The 10,324-nt window shown below is 32.5% G+C and overlaps 2 protein-coding genes across 10 annotated transcripts; one reads left to right on the plus strand and one right to left on the minus strand.

Annotated features, from left to right (window-relative positions):
• The first annotated feature begins 4,199 nt into the window (after nucleotides 1-4,199).
• On the plus strand, nucleotides 4,200-7,491 carry LOC108453691 (probable sugar phosphate/phosphate translocator At3g11320). The gene is made up of 4 exons (XM_017751953.2): nucleotides 4,200-5,206; nucleotides 6,214-6,317; nucleotides 6,436-6,664; nucleotides 6,926-7,491. Exons 1-4 carry the CDS (start codon nucleotides 4,766-4,768, stop codon nucleotides 7,070-7,072), a joined length of 921 nt encoding a protein of 306 aa, XP_017607442.1. The 5' UTR covers nucleotides 4,200-4,765; the 3' UTR covers nucleotides 7,073-7,491.
• Nucleotides 7,492-7,540: 49 nt separating this feature from the next.
• On the minus strand, nucleotides 7,541-9,916 carry LOC108453692 (LIM domain-containing protein WLIM2b-like). 9 transcript variants are annotated; one of them, XR_008283183.1, is made up of 6 exons: nucleotides 9,690-9,916; nucleotides 9,202-9,384; nucleotides 8,738-8,813; nucleotides 8,620-8,654; nucleotides 8,405-8,494; nucleotides 7,541-7,867 (listed from the first exon to the last, which is right to left on the minus strand). XR_008283183.1 is itself a non-coding variant. In XM_053028554.1 (6 exons), the coding sequence occupies exons 3-6, from the start codon at nucleotides 8,817-8,819 to the stop codon at nucleotides 7,847-7,849; spliced, it is 231 nt and encodes a 76-aa protein (XP_052884514.1). In that variant the 5' UTR covers nucleotides 8,820-8,928; nucleotides 9,202-9,329; nucleotides 9,690-9,916; the 3' UTR covers nucleotides 7,541-7,846. The 9 variants fall into 9 exon arrangements, 6 of the variants coding, with proteins under 6 accessions (XP_052884514.1, XP_052884515.1, XP_052884513.1 ...); XR_008283184.1 differs by having other exon boundaries at nucleotides 8,620-8,657; XR_008283182.1 differs by having other exon boundaries at nucleotides 9,202-9,505.
• Nucleotides 9,917-10,324: the final 408 nt, after the last annotated feature.

A 10,324-nucleotide genomic window follows, 5' to 3' on the forward strand; every position in this document is an offset into this window, starting at 1 on the left:
TAGGTACCTTTCCTTTTTAAACTTACCATTGCCATGTCTTGACATGGTCTTACGTGGTATCCATGCCTTATGAACTCACCATTGCCATGCCTTGGCATGGTCTTACATGGGATCTTTGCCTTATTGTAGTTTATCAATGCAATGTCTTGACATGGTCTTACATGATTTTCTTTCCTTGTAAAACTTACCAATGCCATGCCTTGGCATGGTCTTACTTGGTATCCTTAAACCCTAATGTCATGACATTTGTATCCTACACATTCCTAAGGTTCAACCGGAACTTTAAGTATCATTTCTCTAGTCAATTCTTGCTTGAATCATTAAGAAATAAATTTACAAAATAAATATAAAGATGATGAAAAATAACATCATTAATTATAAATAATAAAACATTGCATTTATTTACCGCAAACTTAGCTCGATACAAAATACGATCAAATATTTTAATTTAGTCCTCAACCTTTTTCTTTCCTAGGTCTAACCCCGAATTTCATTCTTCTTGATCTATAATAGAAAATTTAACTTATTTAATATTCACATTTATCAAAACAGTCCTTAACTCTAACTTTAGCAAAATTACGATTTTTCCCTAAACTTTTGCATATTTACACTTTTTTCCCTAAGGCTCGAAAATGAAACTTTATCCATAATTCTTATGTTTTATGACATGCTGATCATTTATTTATCTACGGAAACATCAAATTCCCACTCTAACATGTACTTACGACTATTAGGTATTTTTACTGATTATATCGTTTTACTCGTTTTCGCTTAAAATCGCTTAGCTCAAGTCGTCTAACATAATTTCAAGCTTCATATTCTACCATAAAACATCAAAATAAATACATTTCACCTATGGTTATTTTTCCAAATATGAACCCTAGGTTAAGTTATTACTAGAATAAGCTAAATCAAATTACTAGGACTTCAAAAACGTAAAGAACATTAAAAACGGGGCTTAGAATCACTTACTATGAAGCTTGGAAGCTTGACAAGACCTTAGCTATGAGGAACCCTTGAAATTTCGGCCTAATGAAGAAGATGGGCACATTTTGCCATCTTTTTCCCTTTTTTAATCTTTTAATTACCAAATGACTAAAATACCCTTCATTAAAACTTTAGTTATTTTTATCTATGTATGTCTATTTTTGTCCATGAAAACCTAATGGTCTAATTGTCATTTAAGGACCTCTACTTCAATTATACTCTTCAATTTAATCCTTTAGCATCTAAAACTCATATTTATCAACTTTTGCAATTAAGCCCTAGTAGGTAAATTAAGCATGCTATCTACAAAATTTTCCATCGATACTCTAACACAGGCATCTAATCACTCGGTAAATTATAAAAATTAATCAGAATAAACTTTTCTATCTCAGATTCATGGTTTTACAACCACTGTTCCGTTTAGGCCCTATTTTGGGATGTTACATTTATAGTTTCCAGGATAATAATTCTACCGGTTTTTATTAAAGAAGTACCGCTACATATAGAAAAAGTTTTACACAACTTTGAGTTATTGTTATTTTTCCTGAAAATAGCGAGAATTTATTTTCTAATTATAAATTATATTTTCCAGGATAACAAATCTACAACTTTGAGTTATTGTTATTTTTCCCGAAAATAGCGAGAATTTATTTTCTAATTATAAATTATATTTTCCAGGATAACAATTTTACCAGTTTTTATTAAAGAGGTAGGGCTACATATAGAAAAAGTTTTACACAACTTTGAGTTATTGTTATTTTGCCCGAAAATAGCGAGAATTTATTTTCTAATTTTAAATTATATTTTCCAGGATAACAATTCTACCGATTTTTATTGAAGAGAGACTTCTTATTCAGCTAAAAGTAAAGTAAATAATTTTTGGTTTTGTGTTTGGTTCAAATTCGTTCGAGCCCACACTCAAAGCAGTTCATGGTATAAGAATAGCGAAAAAGACTGTTTGGTTGAAATTTGAGAACGACAAGAATCCATCTAGCAAAAAACACAAGTGCGATTTCTGTAAAAGGGTTTATTGCTATAAATATCACAAATAGACTCGGTTTTTAAAATTTTAATTTTTCATTGAGTAAGAAAATAACTTTCGAACAGGAGTTTTTTCCAACATCCCTAAACCAACTCAAACACATCATTAAGTTCTCCATGGCACCATTTTGTCAATTCGTGTCTCAAAAGGAGTAAAACTAAGGAAAAACAATTATTCAAAGTAAAAACTAAAAATCAACAAAAATATGGAAAAGACTTGTAAATTGCTTGAGAATAAGCTCCTCAAGTGTTTTGGAGGGCCTAATTTGAAGTATCAAATTACGATAGATCACTCAGCAAGAAAATTTGATAAATAAAAAATTAGTCTAAATTGAGTTGTTTGGAAGGTTTATAAAATGCAAGTTAAAAACAAGTATTACTTAAATTAAACTGAATTCTATTCTTTTATGTAATTTATAATCATTTTTTAATTTTATGATGTAAAATAAATATTTTATATTTAAATTAGTGCAAATAAATATAAAAAACATGTTTTCTACCTAAAATGTTGTGAATTTGTTTTATTATTTCCCAAACTAAGTTTCTTAAAAAATATTTTCTAGAATAAATTTGTATTTTTGTCGGATTACTTGGAAGCTATGAGTCACAAGTTTAGTATAAGGTTTTGATTACTAAATTTCATTGGGATCAAGAAAAAAAGTTTCATTTATTTATTTAAGTTTGACTATGAATATCAATGGTAATTAAAGTAGTCCAAAGTTGGTCCCTATTTTGACTCTTGTATTGGGAATCACAATAGTATGGTTAGAAAGAGAAATATCTGCAGGAATACAACAACGTATTTGGCCGTCGAATTAAATAAATAAAATGGAACTTGACACCCATAGGAGTCAAGGTCCAAAGTTAGACTTATCAATTGGAATTCTCTTTTCTTGTCTTCTCCTCGATCCTAATGAAGTTTAGAAGCCAAAACCTTATAAAAAGTATTATGAGATTAACTTTTGGGGAAACTACTTGAGTGGTCACCCAACTTTTGGGTAGATTCTATTCTGATCACTCAATTTTAAAAATTTTCAATTTCATCCTTAACGTTTTTAAAATTTTAAATTTTAGTTGGCCAACATTAATTACTTAACAAAAAAGTTAATAACAAATTTATACCTACAATGTTTACACATTTTATCAATTTGATGCTAAATCTAAAAATTCAACAAATTTAGTCTTCAATGTTTACAAAATTAATCATTTAATTTTAATTCTAAAAAATTCAATAAATTTAACCCTAAACGTTTAAACACGTAATAATACCATCCTTACTAACTCTTCATAGTTTACGACCTTTGGGCAAGAGATCCTCCCCTTTTGAGTGCCACCTTTAATCTCATTATCTCATTCTAGTTGAAGTTGTCATTTTAGGTTTTTGAAATCTACCATTGTAAGTTTGAAAAACACATCTCCAATCATTAAAAGGTTTTCCTTGGTTATTTGTTGAATGGGTACATTGTGAGTTTGTACCCCAAACTCCTCAATGCTACTATCGATGTTCCACTCTTTTAAAATCAAATGGCAATCCACGACAGATAATGGGGTGGTATTAAGAACCTTCATCTTGTTATTCTCGCTTTTGAACACACAAATAAGTATGTTTTTCTCCAAATCATGTACCTCAAATGGTCATTAAGTGAGCCAAACTTTCTTCAAAATATGCATCATTGGCACTTTTTTAACTTTTTATCAAAGATCGCTTTTTTGACGAGGGATAGAATATTGATACGATCATTCGCTTTTGCAATAGTCTTTAAATAAAATGTAATGAGATTATTCTCCAGATCCCCATCACAATATTGTAAATGACTTGGGACAGAAAGACACTAAAGATGATTAGAATAAACCTTGAAGTGTGGTGGTTGCTTATCTTATTTTTCGATCATAAAGTTGGGAGTTCGATCCTCTCCAATGGGAATGAAGGACATTTGTTGACTAACCAATTACTTTTTTAAAAGAGAAAATTAATCACTGCTATCGATAATAGATACCTTAATTTAAATTTTATTGTACATCTAAAAGGAACCTTAAATACTAGCAATCAAGGATGGTAAATAAGAGTAAGATAGTAACAATTTTTACACAACTAGTCAATACGTTTAGACTTGAAGGAAAAGGTGAGAAATTTAAAAGAAAGCATTTTTGTTTTCTAAAATTAGTTAAAGCTCGCTTCTGATTCCATACATTTCCCTCCATTAGCATTGACCTTTCAAGCTTACCTCCAAACAAATAAAAGAATAGTTAAACTAAAAGTAACTAAATAAAATAACTCTCTTCGGTATCAAAAAAAAAAAAAACTAAATAAAATAGCTCTCAAACTTCATTAAATTAATAGATAAATTAAAAAGAATACGCACGCATATGCGTTTACCTCTCTCCTTCAAAATCCTTCTTCTTCGCTCAGAGAAATTTGCAGAGTGGCAGTCACATTCTTTTCCTTTTCCTTTGGACTTCCTGAAAACAAGATTCTTTTTTCTCAGTCAAAATTCTAAATTTTCTTGTCTTGGGGAGTCCTTGATCTTGTAATGAGAAACTTGAATCAGATCCATGGAAGCTAATTCCAACGAATCATCCCAAAGTTATCCTTTTTTCCCCACCAAAAAAACCCATAATTCCCCCAACTCCACCCAGATCCGCCTTCATATAATACCAATTTCATTCATTTTTTCATTACCAGCTCATTCTTTCTCAAAATAAAGATACCCAGATCTTCAGTACCCCAAAAAGAACCATGAAAAACACATCCAAATTGTTCACGATCGGGCTGGTAGCATCATGGTACTCGACCAACATTGGTGTCTTGTTGCTAAACAAGTATTTACTAAGCAATTACGGTTTCAAATACCCAATCTTCTTAACCATGTGTCACATGACTGCTTGTTCATTGTTAAGCTACATCGCAATTGCATGGATGAAGATGGTTCCAATGCAGACCATTCGATCTAGGGTTCAGTTTTTCAAGATCTCGGCTTTGAGTTTGGTCTTTTGTGTATCAGTGGTGTTCGGCAATATTTCTCTGAGGTTCTTGCCGGTTAGTTTTAATCAGGCTGTTGGTGCTACGACGCCGTTTTTTACGGCAATTTTCGCCTACTTGATGACATTGAAGAGGGAGGCTTGGCTCACTTATCTTACCCTTGTTCCTGTTGTTGCTGGTGTTATCATTGCCAGTGGGGTAAGCATTTTGTTTACATTTTTTTTTTCTTTTGGGTTAATGAAATTGTTAGCTGTTTCAAGGAAATGATTTGCCTTCATTTTGTTGGAATGTGGAAGTTGCTTTTGCTCTTTTTTTCTGAATTATTTGTTGGTTTATCTGCTAATTTTGTCACTTTTCTTTTTCTTTTCTTTTTTTTTACCATTTAATGGAAAATGGTAGCTTTTCTTTAGGGGATTTGATTGGAATGTGGAAATTCTTTACTCCATTTCGTTCAAACTTGTGTTGATTTTCCAAACCTTTAAAATTATTATTACATAATGGAAATTAAAATTGTTGTATTTATGGGGGAAATTTTAATAATGTTGAAAGGATTTGCTTTACTTTATTCAATTCTGTTGGTTTAATATGAGAGGGAAATGATGTGGGAATCTGATGCCATTTCCCCTCATGATATTATGGCTAATATGACTATTTTGATGTGAGATGAGAGGGTTACAGTAATGTTCTAGTTGTAAAGATGTGGATTCTTAAAGTTTAATTTGGATTCCATGAGCATCATTTAGCCTAAAGAACATTAATTGTTAGGGGTTGCAGTACCTTGAAGTTGGAATTATGAATTGAGGTATTTGCTTCATGCTCTGTTCAGTTGCTGAAACACGGGCTGCAAGATTTAAAATCAGATACCTTTTTCTTTTGAACTTGGGAATTCCAAATTTTTTAGCTTAATCTGGAGATTTTTCAATAATAATGACCACAAGTTGTGTCTTATCTATGCTTAAATCATTAACATATTGTTTATGATTCATCAATCCTTGCATTTCTCATATTGTATGCTCTGGTTGCGGCATTTAGAAGTGAATAGTCTGGAACTTTGCCCCTCTATTAGATTTAAAAACCTTCAAATTTCTTTGTTTTTTATCTTTATAATTTTTAAAGTTTGTGTTTTTGCATATTTACAATATTACAGTTCATTTATTTAATCTGATTTTTGATTGTTAGTGTCCATTTTTATTGCTTGGCCACAGGGTGAACCGAGTTTTCATCTATTCGGTTTTATCATGTGCATTTCAGCTACAGCTGCAAGAGCTCTCAAGTCAGTTTTGCAAGGAATTTTGCTTTCTTCTGAAGGGTGAGGAATATTTCTGCCTTTGCTTCCGCTTTGTGGTTGATGGCATAATTTATTTATATTTACATTATTTCAAAGACTATAAATTGGTAGTGAGAATTTCTCGTTAATTTTATTTTAGAGAGAAGCTGAATTCCATGAACCTCCTCCTCTACATGGCGCCATTAGCTGTTGTATTTCTACTTCCTGCAACACTTATTATGGAAGAAAATGTGGTCGGTATTACCCTTGCCCTTGCCAGAGATGACTCCAAGATCATTTGGTATCTACTATTCAATTCAGCGCTAGCATATTTTGTGAATTTGACCAACTTTTTGGTCACGAAACACACCAGTGCCCTGACTTTACAGGTATGACATCTGTGATACTTATTTGAGGCTTTTCTCAAATATTGAAGAGGAACGGTTCTTTTAAGTCTTTTATGGGGTAGGAAGTTAAAGTCACATAAGTGCCCCTTATTAAGAAAGATCAAATAAGAAAGCGAATTCTGAAGGGTTTTTACTGCTTTTAAATACTATGATTATGAACTGTTAGTTCTATTAATACTTAACATGGGAATGACGGTGTTAATCTTAAGCCTCTTGAGTTACTGAGATGTTTTTGTTTTGCAGGTTCTAGGAAACGCGAAAGGAGCTGTAGCTGTGGTGGTTTCGATTTTAATTTTTAGAAACCCAGTCTCTGTTACCGGAATGCTTGGTTATGCACTCACAGTCTTTGGGGTTATACTCTACAGCGAAGCCAAGAAACGAAGCAAATGAGGCATCATCCTGGGAACGCAATACATATACTTTGTTTCCTTTATCGCGAGGACAGCAACAATGTTGAAAGAGGCAGGTACATTTGGGGCCGTATGGTATAGCATATGATGCCATGGATTTTGCGCCCCGGATTCAATCTTTTGTTTACCCTCCAAGCCTGGGAAGCTGGCTTTTCTTTCGAATTGGCTCCAGCTGCAGGATTTTAGTAAAAAAAATTATAAACTCCAATAAATGACTGATTGGTCTCTACCATTCCCAGCTTGGGGGTTGTAGTAGAGGAATATCGTTTTTATGTTTTTTTGATTCTTTCATGGAAAGCAAAAGCTTTAAAATTGGTGTTTGTACACAAATCGATCTGTTGTTACAATTTCTATTGTTGATTAATTAATGAAAAGAAATCTCATAAGCTTACAATTTTATTTGCCTATGTTACTCGAACTCAGATGCCGGCTTACATGATCATGGGACTTTAAAGAAACGAAAATATTCACATAGCTACATATGGTAATATAGCATTGCAGCTTGCAAGTGTCATTTTACAGCTTGGGAAATGCATTTCTAATCCCATAGATAAATCAAATACTGTAACATATACGCCGATGAATGTTAAGCCATAAGCATAAATCAGCACAGGGCAAGAAGTAAATACATGATGAACAATTGAATTCAAGCTTCTGGAACAGACGCGGACTTGATAAGATGATTGTAACTTCCTTTCTCTTTGAAAAGCTGGGAGAAGTGATGTTTACAATACAAAATACCCTCCAGATGGACTTATAGGGCAGCCACCATTACCTGTCGAAAAATATGGCCAAAAAAGAAGACAAACCAGATTAAGCAAATTCAATGATGTCGTAAGCAATGACAGTTGCAAAATCATGCAGTAGCTTTAATTTAGTGAAAGTCTATTAATGCATCAAGTGTAAGATGCCTTTGTGACGGGAACAGCTTTCACATGACCATGTAGACTGAGCTTATCCTTCATCTTTTAAAGAAACTATTACATGCTCTCTTTAAGACCATGCCTGATTTCATTGGTTCAAAAACTCAACCAGCCAGAAATTTTACTTTGAAATATTTGAGTCTTAACTCCCTTGAAAGAAAGAGCAAACAAACAAGGATAATCCATGATCAACTCTTGAACAAAAGTGGCACGCAACATACTTCTTCAGGAGTAAACCTTGTAAAGATTAAGATAAATGTGCTAGGCTCACACGGACCAATAAGTTGTGATTACATGTTTGAACATAAAGAGTAAAGAAGAGGACAGATGCAGCCAAAAAGCAAGGTCTCGTGATTGCAGAAAAGATGCATTTGATTTCGAAATTCTACCTTCTCAAGTGGATAAGCAGTTTTGCCGCAAGCAGCGCATTTTTCTTGTGTCCCTGAAAATATGCTGGCGACTTTGCTGGGCGATCTTGTCTGAAATCAACACAAGCTATTTGGAATTAGGAAGAATATCCAGTACCCTATCACACACCATATAATCAATTTTTTTCTCATTTAATAAAAAATCAAACACATGCAGTGTTGGAAGGGAGATTTACCAGCTCGGGAGCTAACTTTTCAGCCGACTTTGGAGCTTCTGACAATAAAATTTATGCCACATTAAACCAAACCTATAAATAAATAAAGGGTTTTACCCAGCAAGAGAAAAGGACTTACGTGACTGAAAATTCTTGTTGAAGTTACCCGTCTCCTTGAAGAGTTGCTCAAAACGAGGCTTGCAATAAAGGACACCCTCCATTGAGGAGTAAGTACCCAATTGGAAATATGTAAGACAGGCTACGAGGTTAGGATCAGAAACTTCATTACATAAACCGACATAGTTGGCCAACAGGATCTATCATGTGAACCTATAGACTCAAGTATGAGTATCGGGTACATCGGACAATACCAATTCTCTCTAAATAATTTGAGTATTTAACACCGAAGTTTCGTCCTTACATGCATTGGACATTCTAACTATTAGCTACTAAATTAACCAGCAAACAGAACCAAAAGCTTAGCAGCTTCAACAACAATCAAGTAAATGGCAATAGCTGTATCATATATCATTTACTTTAAACCTAATCAATGTACAAAGCAAGCAATGTCAACTATATCGAGAAGCGATTAAAAAGCACTACCTTTAGTGTCCCTTTGCAATGACTGCACTTGCAGGATTTATGGTAAGGAACTCCATCAGCTGACAAAAGTTCCACAGGATAAACAGTCTTCTCTCAAGCCTTGCATTTCTGCTGGGTAAACAGTCCTCCTATATGTAACCTTATTGTTCTTTAGCTTTAATTTAATTCTCTCTCTTATATTAACTGCTCAAATATGTTAAATAAACAATCAAAATACACAGTTCAAAATCACCTTTCTGTCAAATTCAACAAAATTAGCTATGAAGTTCAAAATATAAATGCAAATCCATAGATCAAGTGAAAGCTGCATAAACGAAACATAAATCTCAGAAACTTCCTTCTTAGAGTATCCTAAAATCGCATGCAAAACCCAGTTAGCTGATCTGACTCGAAAAACATAATAATAATAATAATAAAAAGATCAGAAGATGGTAAAAAAAAAAAAAGGGTCAACCACTGAAACTTGAGAAGCGAATTAAAAAAGGTACCTTCTACTGATCTGAAGAAACAGAAACAAAAGAGAAAGGAACATAAATGAAATGAGGGTAAAAAAATGGGTTAAACCCAGTATTGTGGTAGAACAAACTCGACTAAAGGTCGCTTTGGCTATTGCTGTGTGAGACTAAATCCGACAACGTTGACGCTTGTGTGAGTGAGACAACTACGGTTGTCTTTTCTGCTTTACGTTACTTTTAAGTTTGAACTAAATACCGCCCTTGTTAGCACTTTTTCTTCTGTAAGAGATATTTATTTGATTACCCTATAAATTTTATTTTTAAATCATCTATTTAACTAAAAACTCAACCAATGTTTTAGTTATATACATATAGAATATTTGATGCCTATCATTAAATAAAATAAAAATAATGAAAGATTTATAAATAAATATTAATAATTTTATTTAAACATAATTAAATAATAATTAATTATAAATAAATGTTAAAATCCTAAATCAAGTCTTAAATCTTAGATTCTATATCCGAGATCTTAGGCCCTAAATTCTTAAAAATCAAGATCTTAAATTCAAGAGTTATTAATATTTATTTATAATAGTTATATTTAAGGTTTAATTATGTTTAAATAAAAATATTAGTACTTATTTACAAGTCCTCCATATTTTTTA

Source organism: Gossypium arboreum, chromosome 5 (genome assembly GCF_025698485.1).
Source record: "Gossypium arboreum isolate Shixiya-1 chromosome 5, ASM2569848v2, whole genome shotgun sequence".
NCBI classification, from domain to species: domain Eukaryota; kingdom Viridiplantae; phylum Streptophyta; class Magnoliopsida; order Malvales; family Malvaceae; genus Gossypium; species Gossypium arboreum.

Excerpts from the sequence above, each read along its gene's own strand:
- LOC108453691 (XM_017751953.2), top strand. The coding sequence starts at position 4,766 with ATGAAAAACACATCCAAATTGTTCACGATCGGGCTGGTAGCATCATGG. Across the intron at positions 6,318-6,435 it reads ATTTTGCTTTCTTCTGAAGG|AGAGAAGCTGAATTCCATGA; the intron begins GTGAGGAATATT and ends ATTTTATTTTAG. Across the intron at positions 6,665-6,925 it reads CCAGTGCCCTGACTTTACAG|GTTCTAGGAAACGCGAAAGG; the intron begins GTATGACATCTG and ends TTTGTTTTGCAG.
- LOC108453692 (XM_053028554.1), bottom strand. The coding sequence starts at position 8,819 with ATGGAGGGTGTCCTTTATTGCAAGCCTCGTTTTGAGCAACTCTTCAAG. Across the intron at positions 8,658-8,737 it reads CAACAAGAATTTTCAGTCAC|AAGCTCCAAAGTCGGCTGAA; the intron begins GTAAGTCCTTTT and ends TTTTATTGTCAG. Across the intron at positions 8,495-8,619 it reads AAAAGTTAGCTCCCGAGCTG|ACAAGATCGCCCAGCAAAGT; the intron begins GTAAATCTCCCT and ends TGTTGATTTCAG.